General features: G+C 41.8%; 1 protein-coding gene across 1 annotated transcript; it reads right to left on the minus strand.

Moving 5' to 3' along the window:
* Positions 1-7,318: 7,318 nt before the first annotated feature.
* On the minus strand, positions 7,319-18,758 carry slc38a6 (solute carrier family 38 member 6). Its single transcript, XM_053335454.1, has 16 exons — positions 18,528-18,758; positions 16,566-16,696; positions 16,396-16,469; positions 15,978-16,030; positions 15,817-15,856; positions 13,717-13,795; positions 11,667-11,752; positions 11,520-11,578; positions 11,373-11,441; positions 10,899-10,955; positions 10,313-10,392; positions 10,113-10,213; positions 9,866-9,990; positions 9,070-9,214; positions 8,600-8,694; positions 7,319-8,423 (listed from the first exon to the last, which is right to left on the minus strand). The coding sequence occupies exons 1-16, from the start codon at positions 18,618-18,620 to the stop codon at positions 8,340-8,342; spliced, it is 1,371 nt and encodes a 456-aa protein (XP_053191429.1). The 5' UTR covers positions 18,621-18,758; the 3' UTR covers positions 7,319-8,339.
* Between the last annotated feature and the right edge of the window lie 117 nt (positions 18,759-18,875).

Here is an 18,875-nt window from a genome sequence, read left to right on the forward strand (position 1 = left end):
AATACAATTAAAGGCAAAATTATATTATAACTAAATAAACTAACTCAAATATAAAATATTATAAATCTATTAGATATAATATATGAATAGACTAAATAAAAATAGAAAAGAGACTAGACATGCAACCATGACTATAAGTATAACATACTATTTTTTGAGCATAAACTGTTCAATGATGTCAATAGGTCATAGTACACTGTACATTAGTGCAGGTCAGGTGTATGTTACTGTGGTGGTAAGGTGCATGATTATCCATGTTGCAATTAAAGGTGCAGTGTGTATATAGTGGCATCTAGCAGAACAGACTTTCTTTACTGAAATTGAATATAATATTCATAGATGAATAGATTCACCTGAGAATGAGCCCTTTATATCTACATAGGGAGCGGGTCCCTATGGCTGCCATGCTGCAACCCATGTAACATAACAGTAGAGGGCCTTTCTCATTTTTTGCAATTTTTGCAGCCAAATGCTATGCCACCTACATGAATGAAAGACTGAGTGAGGAGCTTTCAGTTGATTGCAATCTGCACCTTCACTGCTAGATGCCACGAAAACCTAAACACTGGTGTTATGTGTACATTGATACCTGAATAATTGACACTACATATATCCTTTATATATCCACTATATATCTCCATATATCTGTTGTAATCTGTCACAGTCAGAGGAGTCTCCTTTCTGACACAGAGAGTCATTGTACAGACTAATGGTGGCTGGCAGGAGTGACTTCCTATAACGCTTTCTGTCACAGCAGAGATGAAGAAGTCTCCGACTTTAAATTAAAGTATAAAAGGTAAAAACATGATTCAGTAACATATAAACAGTACTTTACTATTGCATTGGATCATTTTATCTACTTTATCTACTGTTCTGCAACTAAATGTTTACAAATGCCAACCCTAATCATATACCTAGTGTGTAAGATATATAGCTGTAAATTTACAGCCAGGTTATTGTACGTTTTACCATAGGCTACTACATTTGTTTAAACAAACAGTGGAATAAAAATTAGGGAACTGCAGTGGACAAGAGGCACACAGTAGCATAAAATGAAAATATTGAAGTAGGCCAAAGTACAAGTACCTCAAAATTGTACTTGTTCACCTACTTGTAAGTACTACCTAGTTACTTTCCTCCACATCTTAAATCCCAGAAGATTACACAATGTAACATGTAACAGCAAGAAAACAACCAAAACATTCACATTCATTTACATTCAATTAAAGTTAATGAAGGGATTTGGTATTTCACTCCTCCAGGATTATTTATCTCTGTCCTTTGAGACAGTGTTGAGGAAAGTTACATTTTACAGAACATATTATTGAACACTTCAATAAATTAAGGAAATGAAAAAAGTTGATTAATTAGAGGGTTTTTGTAGCTCTCTTTGGAAGTGGAGTGGTACTGGAGGGATTTGGATGGATGACCTGATGAATTTAGTCTTAGCAGTGTCCTCAATGAGGGCAGACCAAGTGAATTGCTGTGAGACAGATCAGCTGATCACAAATCTCTAGCAACCATAGATGTTTTTGATTAATGCTTGATTGTCAGAAATTGACTAACCTGATCATTACATTTTCTTAAGATCTAACATTAGCTGGTTTCAGTTTCTTAAATGTGAACATGACTGCCTTTGTCAGTTTTATATTATTGTAAATTGAATTACTATTATAATTTGTGTTAGTATTGGTCAGCCCAAAACAAATAGTGTGATGCTCACTTTCAAGAAATGGAAAATTATGCTGGTCACTTAAAATAAATAAAAAATGTTGAAACTATTTTCTAACTTGGTTCGATAAATATTCAACAGATTAATTCATTATTCAAATGATCTTCAAATGCAGCCATAGTTTTGAATTATGCCAATAAATGAATACTGTTAATTTCTTCCCAATCTATCCTTTTAAACACTTCCCTATGACCTCTTTCTCTTTTCTTCTTTAAATGTCCCTCTCTCTCTGTCTCTCCCTCTCTCTCTCTGAGCTGTGCCTGCTCCATCCATAAATGCCACGATCAAAGTCTCCACTTTATTGGTGTTAGACTTGACCTCTCACCCCACTCTGCCAAATGTCAGTGCACCACATCCCTCTGCCCCAGCTGTTATAAATAAAGGACTCGGGTCCCAGATCTTACACATCCCTGGGATACAGACTGTCTTGTAAACAACCTCTTAGACATGACCTTACTGAGCAGAGAAGGTCATGATGATAAAGCAGGCAGATAGCGCATCACCTTGCTGCAGGAGTGTGAATAAAGCTAACGGCAACAAGGCTGATTTTTTCCCCCTGTCAGATCTCGTGGGTTGACATGAAGCTTGAAATTTATGCCGCAGATCACCTTGACCAAGAAGATAACATAATAGTATATGTGCACTCTCACTGCTTGATCCATTTGTGAGAGAGCACCTTAGATTCGAGGTATTTTAATGGGTTTTTCTGTTTGTTGTTGCTTTGACAGTATGAGGGATACTCATTAAAGGTTCAACCACAGTATAAAGAAGTATATATTTTTGAGTCTCCAACTGTCCAGCAGAGGGCAGAATAAGACTATTGAATCCACCCTCCTCTTCCTTTCTGTCTGCCTCACTCTCATGATAAAGCAACTATGTCTAAATCTGTGTATTTGACTCCCTCTTTCTCTCTTGTTTAAGCCCGGAGCCAGAGTTGGCATTTTTATGGTGCAGGATGATTTGTTTCGAGTCTTTGTTCTACCCGACAGTTCCCCTCTGTCAAACTCGCTCTTTGCCCTGCATCCCTTCCCTTCTCATTCCAGCCTCACTTTCACTCTGCAAGTGGTTGTCATGGCCAAATCTTGAATTATGCCCCCATGGGAGAAGTCTGCAGCTCCACAAGACCCTAGACACCAAACTAGGAACACAGACTTGTGCATGGGCTTCGTGTGTATATGTACATACACAGACACGTGCATGCCTTAACACACACACACACACACACACACACACACACACACACACACACACACACACACACACACACACACACACACACACACACACACGAACAAGAGAGAGGTAGGAATACATGTATCTCCTCAAGAACATTTTATGGCACACAAGCACAAGGCCGGCCATCAAAAGCCTCACATATTTCAGAGCAGACTGATTCTCTGTATATGACTTAATTTCAGCCACCTGCAGAGTTTCCACATTCACTTCACAGTCTACACTCCAATTTATGTCCGTGTAACCCAGGACAGCTCAATCCTCTGGCTGCCTGCCCAGGTACACCATATGACTACAGCTAATGGACCATAGCATTGGTGCCAAACAGGGCAGTAGGGAATAAGGAGAGTATGGGTTTGATATGGTGAAGCCAGTTCCCAACTCTTCTGACCCCGGTGAGAGAAATCCTGTGGGCCTAGTATATAACCGCCCCACCACACCTCCCGCACCATCACAAACTCAATTACATTCATCAGTCATTGGGCGGAAGTGCCAGAAATGGCTCCCATACCTACAGTCAGTCACAGGACCCCAAAAATCTCCATAGGTAAGGGTTTTGGAGTTCTGTATACAAAGCTGACATGCTGAAGTGAGCCACACATGCAACACACACATATGCACATGCCCCCGGGGCTCTCCATAAATCACACCTGACCTGTAAAAGCTGATTTGGTACTAAATGTCCTTTATTCTCAGGTGGTGTTTACTGCCAAATGAAAACAGGACTTAAGATGGGAATACTGAACTGAATTTTTCCTAAGATGTAGTGAAAAGGCCAAATAAGTTCTGTGTAATTTAGCTGCACTATTTTAGAGTAGTATTTTTCTTTGCATTTATTAGAACCAATAGGAAATGAGCTGAGAGAAGGGGATGACTTGCAACAGAAGTCCCAAGCTAGACTCAAACAGCAAACATTGCAATTGTATGGTCAGTGTCTTAAACTCCTGGAGGCCACCATTACACTCTCATCTTAATCAACTGATTAGAGAAAATAAAGGGCTAAGTATGGAGGATCAGTGTGGAGGATGAGGAGAACGGAGAAGACAAATTACACGAGTGGTGTTGTGAGAACTAGAGGAATGTAGCTGTTAGAGTGATTGGAGCTGTGTTGGACAGTGGAGCAGAGCAGGGAGAGTGAGGAGGGGAGCGGGTAGGGGTCTCTGTCACAGCCCCATGGGTAATTGGCTCCAGATGTGAGGCAGCATGGCCCCTGCGCCAGCATGGCCCCTGCGCCAGCAAGGCGTCAGGGCCGCATTAAGAGCTCAGCCCAGGGCCGACGGGATCGCAGAGGGGCGAGCTCACCCCAAAAACACAGACTGGACCCCATACTGCGCTACTGACCACTGGGCCTCCATCAGTCAGTACCCTCCCTACATCTCAACCCCTGCTCATCATCTGCCAAAATAACCAAGCCCTGCCTTAAAACATCACAACTCCCCCTCCTCCTTGTTTATTTACCAAAGGCTTATTTCACTCTTGACCTTGATTTCTACACTGACAATATGAAATCTCTGCCATTGTCCCTCCAAGGCTCATTATGTCTCGGTGACTATGGTGACAGCAATCTTGAAGTCAAGTCTATTCTATGTCATTGTGTTGCTGCTATTGTGTTCGCCCTGATTGTGGACTGACAGGTGATGAGCATGTCAGGCAATTCTTCCCTATAACCGCTGCTTTGAGGGTCTCTATTCAAGACAGTAACATGTTCCCTGCACACAATGGTTAAGCATTGGAGTTTTTACTGCTTTTTGGTGAAAGACAGCTTTGTGAAGCCTGTGGGTGCTCTGACATCCACAAAAGCGGGTAGGTGAAGCATGTCACTCAGTTTACATGTGCAGTCTGTAAAGTCTGAGACACGCTGACTGAAAAACAGATGTCAATAAAACTCATGATGATGATAAAGACCACTGAAGCCCATTGAGCTGTTGTTTCCTTCCTCTTATATACTCATGCTTTTTTTGTCTTTCGTCATTTGAGGGCCTTTTATCGCTACAATTTCGCAAAAAGCATGTAGAAATTTGAGAGTGAAAAGAGAAAAATTCTACTAAGACCAGCGCATCTGCAGTCTCAAAAAGAGTCCTCAAAGAGAGGAATGCTCTTACTGTGACACAAAGACCATGTTTACTGATAGAGCATGAAATCGATTAAAAGCAGAAAAGCAGCATGGGGTGATGGAGACGCAGGGAACATTAAGAATGGAAGGAAAGGGCTAAAAAAAATTTAGATGGAGAGCAATTAATCAGTGATGACGCTTGCGTATTGATGGCATTTGCTGAGTTGCAGTCTGCCACCATGACTAACAAGGAAAAGCACTCATCATGCCAGCCAGCATTAAAAGACTTATGTGAAAAGACCCTTGAAGCACCTTTCAGCCAGGAATGCCTGTTGAACAAGATTATGCGGGTAAACAGAAACCAGATGTTGTGTGTGCTCTCTGCTCTGCTGCAGTTTTCTGACGTCCACTACCTGTGAAGGCACGTTGATCTGATGTTGTTGGAACACAAACAGGAAGAGGAAGTCAAATGTTCCACTGGCAATTTCTGCCAATACTAATCTGTGGAGGCCTTAACCCCAAAGTCAAACTGAACATTTGAGACTGCCGGGTGCTTTCTGTTAAGAATCTATCCCATGAAGGCAGCAATAAAGCAATAAGATGTCAATCTGTGTCAAAGGTTACAGTGAGGACATCAGGATCAGACCCAGCCGTTACCCAAAAATCCTGATTTCCATCAACAGAAAATAATTTTCAAAGAACACAGCCGACACCTCTTAAAACAATACAAGCACATAGGCTGCCAACAGGGCTTTAATTTCAGCCCACCATCGCTCCTGCACCTCATTCCATCCTTTAACCCTGGGAGATGGTGTTGTCATACTGCTGGACATGGGCCCAGGGTGTGAGTGAGTTTAACTAAACAAAAACACTCCCACCCTGGGCTGAGGACACATGCCCCAGTTCAGACCTCCATAAAAACAGCTCTGGTCTGTGTTAACATGCACGTTTCCAGCACATGATAAAAGTGGAAGAAAATTGCAGCATCTGGTTATCTCTTGGTTTCCGACTTAGGCTTTCATAAACCAAGCAAGGAATGCCAATGTAATGAGGATGAACAGTGAGCTGCTGTGAGCGGAGTCTGACAGTAGGTGGTAATCTTGTGTTGCGTATGGGTTTAGCTCACTCGTTCCCATAGGAACCAGTTTAAGAGCGTCTGAGGGTGTTTATTCCTGAAGGAGCTCGTGTCTTCACTCACTTCTCCTCATGATATTACAGACAGAGGTGGAAAGTAACTAAGTCCATTTACTCACATACAAATTTGGAGTACATGTACTTGATCCTTCTTTATACTTCTACCCTACAGCATTTTAAAAGGAAATAATCTACTTCACTTTTCAGGTCAAGATTTTACATAAGGAACATATAAACTTATAAATCATAGTGTGTTGTTCATTTTAACACAGTGATGAACCTTTCTGGCTTGTGACCCATTTCAACAGCTGTGTCTACTTGGAGCTCCTTGTCATGTTTCAAATATCTATGAGCTGTTAGCAAAGAGACTTTCCCCCTCTTAACTCTCAGATGGTTTAATTGAAATAACTGATTGAGGTACTAAGAGGTCAAAAAAAAAATTGACCAAGAAAAAGAGAAAAGATTACAGAAAAGAATGGCATAACTTTGTTTTTTCTTCTTTTCTATCCCATTAATCACCTCACAACCCTTCTAGATGTATCTTGTGACCCTTTGGAGGGGGCCTGATCACTAGTTTGGAAACCACTTGACTAAATTACCTAACTGTAGATTTAATAATGTATGTAAAGCCAGCTCCACCTCATCCAGCTATACAGCAAAATGCTACTTAGGCCTTGATAAATCATGTGTACATCAGAATAAATATATCAGTCACTGGGGCCATTTTTACATGTAATTTTACTTTTCATACTTTTAAATTCATTGCACATACAATTATATTGCACTTTTACTTAATAGTAGTTTGAGTGGGGGACTTGCAGAATGCAATATGTTTTAACTGATGTATTGAATTTTAAGATGTTGAGTACCACCACTGAATACCACACACAGGTAATCTTTAAAGCAGCCAAGATACAAATTGAGAGTTGCTGCTTTTCATGGGAGTGTCCTTCAGAAGACTGGATGGAGAACGGGGATATTTCTAGGGAACCTCCTTTAAAAGGGCGTGAGGAGCGGGCAGCCGCTGCTTTCTGTAGTGGGGCCAGTCTGCCTAATTCCTTAGATTAAAAGCAGCAGTCGGGTGGCCGTAGGTTCCAGAGGCAGCATGAAGACAATCTAAACAGCATCATGATTAGAAACGTACAGCGCATGTGGCTTTCATTAGCCACAGGCTGAACCCACTGCTCAACACTGAGGAGTAGGTCTCAGCATCAATACTGTGCCTGCCAATCAAATACGCTGCCATGAAAGTGACATGTTACTGATGAGTTATCCACAACACTGATAAAGACATTGTGGTGGTTTAATGACCAAATTTACATAAACAACATCTTTCATTTGAAGAATATTATTAATCATTTTACATTATAACTACATACAGTACATTGTGATTAACATGCCTGGAGTGTTGTGTTCATTTTTTGTTACCCAAGCAGCAGCAACAACTTTTATACATGTGGTTTGAACATAAAGTGAAAAATTTATGTTTTAATTAAGGTAAAAAAAGTGAATAAAATAAAAAATTTAAACCCTTAAATCAGCAAATGAAGGGTGTATTTAAAACTGAAAATGTGTCATAAACCAAATTAGAGAAAGCAGTAAACATGACACATTTATGGCTCAGACTTGGTTGACAGCATTTTTAAATATTTGTGGAAGACTATTTTAGTTCATGAAAGGTGCATGATTATCCACACAGAACAACACAATGGCTGAATGTTAAAAATGGAAAGAGCGAAAAGAACAAATGTTACTAGAAATAAATTGGAAGGTAATGGTAATGCTTGGCACCTCTTATGTTTCTCTGACACTTCACCCATCAGTTGTTCCATGCAGGTTAAAAACAAACTTAGACTGATACACATTTGCAAACTTTCAGACATTGCAAATAATCACCCTAAAATTGGGTAAAGATGTGTAGAAATGTTTGGAAAAAAACATGAAGTCTTGTTTAGGTTTAGATCGTATGTGCTGAGTTTGGTCCATGTTTGTCAGTAACACAGTACAAAAAAAAACATCTGTCTCATGCCTCGTGCTGAGAACAGCTTTACTATAAATAATCTGCCTGAGGTGATGCTGATTAGCATCTGTTTGTTCCCTTACTTCATCCAATATTCAGTTTCTTTGGCATGTTTTTCCCTTATTTGCTCTTGTGCTTGATTTAGGAAGGGAGGCAGTGAGGGGGGGCTAGGAGCTTTGCGCCCATGTGATGACAATGACAGAGAAGCTGATGATTCCCATAATCAAACCAAGGACCACCAGAGACATCGCCTGCACAGAGGACACATACAACGTTAGCATCGCCACCTAAGAGGAAATTGACTACATATCCAAATGTTTAAGAAACAAAAAGGTAGAGACTGTGGTCAGTGACTTAAAAGGCTAAAATGTTTTTACATCTCTGTATTTAACACAATCAAAGGTTTATCTAAACAATGTGTAGTTACCCCAATGGAGTCAACAGATTTGAGGGGCTGCCTGCTGATCTTGAGGTAGAAGATGCCGGGGAAAACAAATAAGAGACAGCTGGATGTCGTCGATCCTGTGGAATAAATAGGTAAGGCAGTTGAATTGAGCAGACTCCATACTGCACATCTGATAATAGCAGCTTCATAAACTGTTGAGCAGGACTGCACCATTAATTATGTATGAGTAAATACTGTGATTTTAGCCACCACGATCAATAATTGTGGAATATTGACATTTTAGCTGAGATCTTTTCTGGCTGCTTCTAATGTTGTCTGTAGTTGGAAACAGATCAGAATACACTATGTGGAGCAAAATAACAGAAATAACTACAACCATTTTTAAAAGCTTTATATACTTATATATATGATTTATAAATATATAACCATAATATCAAGCATAACAAACACTGTTCCTCCACAGATACTCCATCAAACTCCACGGCACATACCGATTATTCCAAACACATTTCTAATATCAGGGACAAAGATGGCGAGCATCAGCACCACGCCCAGGATTATTAGAGTTGCCGTGATATGGATCAGCCAGGAGAAGGGTCGACCTTCACACAGCAGCAGGATCACAGCCTTACGAGCCTAGAGCAGACACACACACACACACACACACACACACACACACACACACACACACACACACACACACACACACACACACACACACACACACACACACACACACACACACACACACACACACACACACACACACACACACAGAGACACACAGACACACACAACCAAAACACTCATTAAGACCCGACAGTCTACTGAGTTAATGTTTCTGTGAGCAACAACAAAGCTTGAGGCAGGGAAGAGGGAATCTGGAAGGGTGATTATTTGGATTGGATGATGGAGGAAGACTTCTACAGTGATAGTGAAGGGGTTGCTCTATCTTTTTGTTTGATTTGCAAAACAGGATCAGATAATATGAAATTAAGTGTTATATATCTAGAATGTGCAGTTCAAAGGCAAATTACTTAAATTATCAATTTAATGCATTTAATGAATAAAATTGAAAGATAAAACACTAAGAAGCAATAAACTTTTAAAAAAGCGTGCAGAGATAAAAAAAGTAAAAAGACAAAATGTATTTTACATAAGAACATCAAAGACCTTGATTTTAAGTATTTTAACACAACTGAGTAAAAAAAGAAACTGTGGATATTTTACATTCCCTTCAGTACTTTCTGCTTGTGTAAGAAGAATTTAAAAGGTATTGCTACTCACAGGGAAGTGGATAAGTGGCACAGTCAGCAACACCGACACCAGGATGGCCAGGCGAACTGTTATCACCATGATGTCCCGCGGCATGTAGACATCGTAGCCAAGCAGCAGCTCAGAGTCCACATGAGCTACAAGCAAACAACAATGGAGTGAGGTTTACAATAAGAACACATATGGCAAAGCTTAGCAAAGTAGCTACAATGGTTTACAGTAGCTTCTTTCACTCAGTGGTCTGTCGTCACTGGCTTACCGTAGAAGGTGAGGTAGCCAAACAGTGCAGAAATGAGGTAAAGCAGGAAACTGAGGCTGATGCTGACATTCGTAATGTTCTGCATTCTGGCCTTAGAAGGTCTGTGAGACATGAGGAGACAGTCACTAGACTGTAATGTTAACATACAATAGATTCAGTGACTTTAAATTAAACTGTAGGAATAAAAAACTGCAGCTGACCGGTCCAGTTCGCAGTAGATTGGCAGGATGGCTGTGTGGCACAGAAAGGAAAAGGCCATGGTGGGGATGCTGTAGGCACTCTGAAACACACATCAGTCAGAGCAGAGCCGTCATTAGCAAATTATCAGCTTACAGTGTTACTCAGGAGTGAGGGGGCAGGTGGGTCGAGGTATTGTTTGTGTAGGAGTAACTACCATCTGGGCTGCAGAACGTGATGATGCAAAACTCAGGTGTGAACTTCCCTTAAATGTATTCATACACTAGATGTAAATATACACCTCTAAATACCATGCAGGCAGGATTTTTAGTTATCTTTGTACAGCTGGAGCCAATATGTGCTTGCTGTAATTCTGCATGCCACATGTACATATGGCCTTTACGTGTTACATGAATGTGAGTGGCAGCTGCACAGCGCACTTGCATTTCTAACATATACAGCCCATCCTTCATAGGTGAGAGTGTGACTTGTCACCGGAGTCAAACAACAGCAGCAGACCTGCTTTCAACAGCTTCTCGCTGGCACCTCACTCACTCTGCAAGTGCAGCATGTGCAGAGAGAAACGCCGGTTTCATATACAGTACGTACCTTACTGGAGATGACAAAGAGTTTGGGCGTACATTCTGAGTCAGAGGAATTTGATATCTGGAGAAACAGGGAGAGAAGAGAGAGCATATTATTTCTGAGAGGAGATGACTTCTGCAGGGTGAAGCTAAAAATTCCATTGCATGGCTTTGAGGATAAAAAGAAAACAGCCTATCAAAGTTAACCCATGCCAGGTCTGGAGTTATAGTATTCTCTTTATAATTCCTAAAGGTCAGAGGTAATTTCCAGGCTCACGCAAGGTCACCTGAACTTCCTTCCCCTCAGGACTGGCACCATTCACAGCTCTCTATAGCCTCCTCTGGTCTTCATCAGCCAGAGCCAACCCAATCAGTAGATTCAATCTCCTGGGTTTTTCTTCTAATCCTATGGCCATGACCGTCTGGTCTAGACTACCTACCTCAGAGCTGCAGCATCTTATGTATGTGTTTGTTTGAAGGAAATAGAGGTTGTTATTACCTGGAAGTCACATGATAATGTTACATTATGTGGCAGCGGGCAGGGGATGGACCATTTCTTCACCACAATCTGAAGAGGAGACAGCACAACAGGTCAACAATGGAAGAGTTGAATGAACTCATTGTTGTGGAGGATATTTAAACTCACCACAACTGCAAAGTACAACATGAAGAAGAAGGCGAGGCTGCTGGTGTAGCCCAGGAAGCCTGTGAGGGTGAGAGAGATCTGATAAGGAAGAGCGTTTCAAACCAGTCAGGGCAGTTAATCAAGATGCTGCTTTATCTATTTACTCACCAATCTTAGGCAATATTGACAGAGGTAGAACAATACATATAGTGATTAGGATTAGTAGCAACCGGCCATCTTCATACCAGGCACCTCTGGAAAACAGGGAGTGGACATGAATTATTAAAGGCCAAAGCTGAATCGAACCACATTTCCTATCATCATATCCCTGGTCCTGAAATGTCAGGGACAGCAGAGATTAAGTGTCAGTTTCTTAAAATGGATTGGCTTTGGAAATTTGTCTCCATTTCGTGCTCAAATACAGAGCGACAGATTCATCATGTGGTACGAATTAAGGGCTTTAGCTCTCGCAAACCATAACAATTATGTAATTCACATGCAAACGTTGTGTCACTCCGTCAGATGAGACCACATTTAACTTTCCAGGTTTTTGGAGAGGGGGAATAATATTTTTCTTTGCAGAGGGATAGCCTTGGTGGTTTATTCGGGATTGTGGAGCTAAAAGAGGGGGGAGGAGGAGGAAGAAGAGAAGGAGGGGCAGTGTTCGAGGTGACACATGTGGAAGGCATGCCGGCTCCACTGGGGTCGAGGTCGGGTGGGAAGGGTGCTTGCCTGGCGCTGCTGTATATTGGACTGCAGCATGGGGTCATAAGGGACTGGCTCCACCACTCTTTATGGGGCTCCCACAGTCAGCAGCACCTGCTATGACCACATCAACACCCACTGACCCCTGTTTGGCAGTTTCACAGCTGTGGCGTTACCATAGGCGCTGATGGATTTGTCTCTGCGTCTACACATATTCTTCCCTGTAACTGGATGTCAGGGAGACCTCTCCTCTGACCCCGACTCTCTCTTGTCCAATCACTTGTACTCTCACCAAGTTTAGCTGAAGCAGTCTACCGAAGCTTAGCTAACCCCCTTCTCCACTTTTACAGACAGAGGGATGTAAAAAAAAAAGAAAAAAAAAAAAAGAGCTTCACTGCCATTAGGATCCATTCTCAGGAGGCTTGAGGCTTACTGTAAAGACGCAGGATACCTAGAAGACCCATGAAATGTGGAACATTTCACGCTATAACAAGATGCAGGATAGCTCTCAGTTAAGGTTGGAGTGCGACTGCCAATGAGCCAATCTCCACAAAGTGTTGAAGATCAGCATAAATCTGGCAGACGCTGCTCAAATCCACAGCTGTCCACGTCTTTGGCCTTGTTACTGAACACGACAGGAGAAAAACAGTTTGTTAGCACAGAAGAAGACTACAAATTTGCGCACAATCGCTTTGGCTCTGCCGCATTATGATAAATGAGCCAAAAAAAAAGGAAAGTGTGTTAACATGAAACAACTCGTTCATTCAGGCTTTGATGGACTTGAGTATGTGTCTGTTAACATCCCAAAGCCACTCATTAACAGAAATGTTTTGTTTCGCTCAGCAGTGAGCTGTAATTAGAATGGCAAAACTGATATCCCCTTGTATCAGTCTGATTCCGGGGAACATGTGCGAGAGATTTGGGGGGTGAAAGGAGAGCACTAATACAAAGCAGCTGTGTGAGGAAGATTCAGATGTTGACGGATTGGGCTGAAAGCAGCTACAACTCTTGCTTAAACCAGTGTGGCCAATAATAAAGTGATAGAAGTTACATTCTTGGCCTGGGATTTGGACCTGAGCTGCAGGCTGGTCCACACAGACCAATGAAAGACACAGGCTGCTGATGACGGGTGATGAATGGCTCTCTATCGTAAATACATGCTTCACGCTATACAGCACTGAGCACAAGTTTCCCTTCAAATCACTCACAGACAAAGCATTAGTGCAGTGTGGTTTGGTGAGAGTTCTTCTTCCACCACATTATTCATCGTTTCTCATTGCTGGGCTAATTCTCGTTTGTGTAGCTTTGCGGTGCAGAAGTGTCAAATTTGACTTATTTGAAGGCCAAAAGGTATAATCTACAACATCATGGGAACAGGAATGAGTCATTCGTTATCTTTGTGCGGACTTTTAAAATCCGTCCAGCTAATCTAAAAGAATGGCTTGGTTTTATCTACAGCTGTGACAGATTTTAAACCAAATGTCCTCAATGATGAGAGAGGCTGGATACCCACCCTGGGTTGCCTGGGCTCAGGAAGCTGTTGATGGCTGCGGGAAGCTCCGACTTCAAGATGAACAAATAGGATGCCATGGCTGTGAGAGAAAGGAAAAAAAGATTCAGTAACTGTGTGTTGTTTTTATTATCATTAAATAAACAGGGGAAAAAGGACACAATCATACCAAACTACTAAACAGATGACTGTATGCTGCCACAAGCAATCCTGAATTGCTGTGAGAGGGTGGTGTGTGTTTTCCAGCACAGGGAAATGGAAAGGCAGGGCGGAGGGGTACCACAGCTCTGAGTTAATGCAGATGGGTGGGGTAGGCAGCTCAAGGGGATCACCAGCAAAGCCCTCGGTGCAGAGGAGCAGACATTATGCAGATCTTCCAACTGCTGGAGACCAGGAGTAGCGGCCAGGACGAGGAGGGGGGAGGAACACTAACAATAATGATCTCTGACGCTAATCCAGGTATTTCTCTCCCCCTTCTCCACCTCAGGAGGAAACAGGATATTATCAGCCTCCGACAGGCTCCTGCATCCTTCCTTGGACAGCCAATCAGAAAAGGTGCGGGGGAGGGGGGGGGGGGGGGGGGTTGGGGTCATTTCCAGAGGGTCATACCAGCCCCAAAACCACTGAGAGGAAAATGTGAAGGGGAGATGGAGATTGCGCCAGGAGAAGAGGACGTTTTTCTGCTGCGAAACAGGACTCAGATGCAGTGTGTGGTCAGTGATGAAGGGAGATAATGTTAAGGGATTTAAATTTGTGAAGCCAGGCACAGACTCAGACTAAGATTTAGCTGGGACCTTTATTGCTCCAGGGCAGGTCTTGCACTCGCCGTTAAATAAGCCTAGACCATAATCCCTCAGATCCTGTGTTTGTTTATAAAAGAAAATTCTTCCAATAACCCTCCAGCCCACACAGACACAAGGACACTCTGAGAAGAGCTAGAGCCATTAATAAGCACTAAAATCTGTCAATAGCAGTTTCTTTTGTGTTTTGGCCAAGTTTTAATTTAAGCAAAACCATAAAGTCAAAAATACTTTCCATTTAAACCACGAAAACCAATACAGACACACTGACGGGGGAAATCACACAACGGGGCATGATGCAATGGTTTAGTTTCATGCAGTTGGTTACTGTAAGCACAACACTTTCATGGGAATCCCTGGTGGGATAATACTTACGTCTCTAAACAAAAAGGCCCTTGAGTAAAGAGAAAGGATTGTTATTGGCCGAGTGGTAGGAAAACATATTCTAATAATATGAGTGTATGTAAAATTCAAGAAAATTGATGTAAACCGTCTGTGTGTGGTCAGCAAAGTAAGCACAGTTATGAGAGTGTGTTGAACATAAGACAGAGCCACTTTCATTTCATTAGGAGCGAGGGGAGAGGCGGGCTGTGAGAGCCCTGGGCTGGTCAGTAATTAAGGTCAATTGGCCCATCAGCCTTTGGCAGTGCAGATGAATGTTTACTCAGAGTGAGGCTAATTGCACTCTTATAAAAGGGGCCCGGGGTGTAGACAGATGCATGCTGGAGTGCTGGCTCTCACACTCTCATACGTACTGCCCCCATGCTGGGAAAACCACAAACATACCAGAGGGCAGTGCAGTAATCCACTCAGCCGCGCCACTAATGACTGCAGAGGAGCTATCACCTCAGCTCACGACTGTCTGCGAAGCGCACTGTTTGTGGCTGAGGTATGGATGGAGATGGCAGCAGTAGTAGAGAGAAGTGAGGGGGTGGGGTAATAAGGGAGGGGTCCCATTAGGTTACTCAACGCTCAGAGGGTGGGTGTAGGTTTACCATCAGTGATCAATTAGACGAGAAGTCAGGTTTCAGGCCCAAGGGAGGGGGCAGAAAGGACAGCGGCTACTCTGGTCAAAGGTTATCAGGGAATCCGGATAATAGCCTCACAGAAAGGAGGGAGTAACCCTGACAGAGCCATCTGATCTCCAGTAGGAGGCACTATCTGCCTCCAAAATAAACTGGCCATGGTCTGACCCCCACAGCACTTCACCACTCTGCTTCTTAAAAAACCCACAAAATCAGTTTATGTCCTACATGTCAGAAATAATGTATGCAACTGTCCAATGAAAGGGGAGCGGACTTACCACCAATATTTTGGATAACAATAACAATTCCAACCAGAACCTAGAAAGAAATTGGAAAGGGTGGTTAGTGTGGACATGTTTCCCAGTCATGTTGAAATTATAAGTGTGTAAGTTCCTTCTTTTTTTCACAGGAAAATGTTACACTCATCCAAAAGACTTACTTTTCCTGGTTTCTGCAAGGCTCGCCCTCCAAGGTCTTCATATGAGTTGATACCTATAAAAGACAAACCGGAATCAATCAGACATTCTCAGCTACTCAAAGATGATTAGGGTAATTAATGACCTACATCCCATTATTTATAAGTTGATCTCATTTTATCTGGTCCCCTTTGGCTGAATTGATCCTACTTTGAAACATATCTTAAATGTCAGCTGATTCAATCACCAGTAGGAAGTCAATAAAGACAAAAAACAAAGAGAAAGATAGCATAGTTTTAAAACAGACAACATATCAGCTAGATTTCCTACATACTGATCTAATCATGAGTGAAGTTGGTTCAGGGAAAAAACAATCTGGATGAAGCCATGGGGGGTGTGCTTATCTAAAGTTAGACTATGTGTCCATTGTTAGCTTCTCACCTGTTTGGTCACATAGCTTCAGAAGGAGATGTATAGAGTATGCCGCCAGGCTAGACACAAGCAGAAGCAGGATACTAAACAGGAAAGGCAGATAGAGCAGAAATCAGTATACAATCAGATGTATCTATATATCTGACTGCAGCTGAAGATGGAACTGAAAGTATTCTTACCAGAAACCAACGATGCCAGTGCTTGCCATAGCATAAGCTAGCCCAAGTATACCACTGCCCATGATTGCATTCATCAGATTAAATACAGATGAAGCAAAGGAGGCTCCTTTGACTCTGCTCTGCCCTGTTCCCTACACACACACACACACAGGATAACACATGTTATAAAGAAGTAAAGCAAGGAGTGTGAAGACCAAGCAGAAAAAATAAATCTCATAATTTCTGTAATGCCTGTATGCGAATTGCTCCTGACAGCATTAAGAACAACTGGCCAGCCCTGATGATGGATGTCATGAGACAACGCCACAGTGGCATGTAGGATCAGGGAATGGAAATGGGAATGGATGGGGTGGGATTTGAGCTGGTGGATCTGGGACAGCTGCCTGAGCTCAGGATAAGGGGAGCTGCCCAAACTGCTTGACCTCTCTAATAGGGGATATCCTGAAGAGAACGAGTGGCAACTCTGGTGTCAGTGTCACAACAAGCTTGGATTGACCTGTGGGCTGCTGAATCTGATTCACCCTGGGTTACAGTACTGAAAGACAGGAAGTAAATTATGACACCAGATGGATGAAATATGGACTGGCTGCAACGTAAAATGAAAATGCAGCAATTTCAATAACTCTGATTTACACTTATTAAGAATGTGACTTTTATGACCACTTTGAATCTTGCATTCATTACCCCTGTTCGGCATCACACTGGGGTCACCAGCCCAGCATAGTGCTGAGCTGCTTGTCTCAGCTGGTTTCTTTTCTACTTTCTCTTTCTACTTTGTGTCTTTCAAATAATTGCATTAAATCAGGAGAATTTGATCACTGTGAAGTCATTCGAAACTTGAATGAGCAACGAGCAAATGAATGACGTTTGATAAACTGAAAGAAAGACTTGGCATTACTGACATCAACCTAATCACACAACAAACAAAACAACAAAAAAACAACAAAAAAATAAAAACAATGCAATTGCTTTAAATCTGTCTGCTTCAGGATGTCTACTGCTAAATGTTTTCAAGTGAAAAAAAACACCCCAGTATTGATTTGAGTGATATAATATAATATAATATAATATAATATAATATATTATAAATCTGAGTAAAGTTACTCCTTTACTCAACATTGCAGAGGCAGAGTATATGACAACAAGTTTCTAAGTCAAAAGCTGGAGATACTCAACAAATGATGAATACATGATGATACAATGACTCTGAAGGCACACTGTATACACCCATGGTAGCTTTACTGGAATATGGAAGCATTTTCAAAACTCAATAGGAAGACTTCAGTATCAGGTACTAGTTTGCTTTTAATGGACCAAAAGTGTCACAATCAGTAATGATGATAAGGTCAATGTATGTTTTGATGGGGCACACACAAAGGTTAAGCCTTCTGTATTGTAGCTGGGAATTTTAAGGACTTGAGGAGGGCTTTACAATCTGTAATATCTTTAAAATGACTGTTTTCAGCAAAACACAAGTTAAAGTTCAATAAAATGAACTTTGAAAGAAATTAACGAAATTCACTTTTGAGAGCTGCCTCCAGACCCACAGTACACATTATATAACAGCTTTACAGGCTGAATGCCCTCAAGCATAATGAGCAAAATGAAAGTCTTGTTCCCCATTAAATGAACAAAAGTCATGAAGAATGTATCTTTATTTACATAGAAAGTAAATACATATGGGTCCAAACGTCTGAGACCACTTTCCCAATGAGAAGTATATGTATAATCAGTGGAAAGTAATCAGTGAAATACATGAGTGTAATTTCTGTTTAAGGCTGGACTTTCGTGAAAGTGCTGACAGAGGCAGAAAGCAGAGGAAACTGGCACATGACATCTGTCATAAGCAACATTTTTGCTGACAGACTGTCTACAAAAAAAAAAAAAAAAAAAAAAACTACAGATATTGCACTGCTGCAGATCAGATATTACACTTGAGACAGCTGTGATTTCAGTACTTACATTTGTTAATAAAGGTGTAGCTTCGTTGCTCTCTGTGTCCCCAGCGGCGCACTGACTGTATAAGTCGGCGTTTATGTTGCCATTAATGCTCATTTTGTCCTCTCAGAAACCTCAGCGGACACACAAACCTCAAAGTCTCACAGCTTCAGGTCACACCTCACAAATACACGAGTCAGCGTGACAACGGACTAATGAAAACATCCTCTCTGGTGTCACTTTTAAACTCTCCTCTTATCAAACTTTCAGCTGCTCGTTGTTGTTGTTGATCACTCGCGCATCACGTGACCTCCCTCTTCCGTCGCATTCTGGAGAGTCAGAATGGAAACCGACCAATCAGAGATCGGAGCT

The sequence above is a fragment of the Scomber japonicus genome, chromosome 16 (genome assembly GCF_027409825.1).
Source record: "Scomber japonicus isolate fScoJap1 chromosome 16, fScoJap1.pri, whole genome shotgun sequence".
NCBI classification, from domain to species: Eukaryota; Metazoa; Chordata; class Actinopteri; order Scombriformes; family Scombridae; genus Scomber; species Scomber japonicus.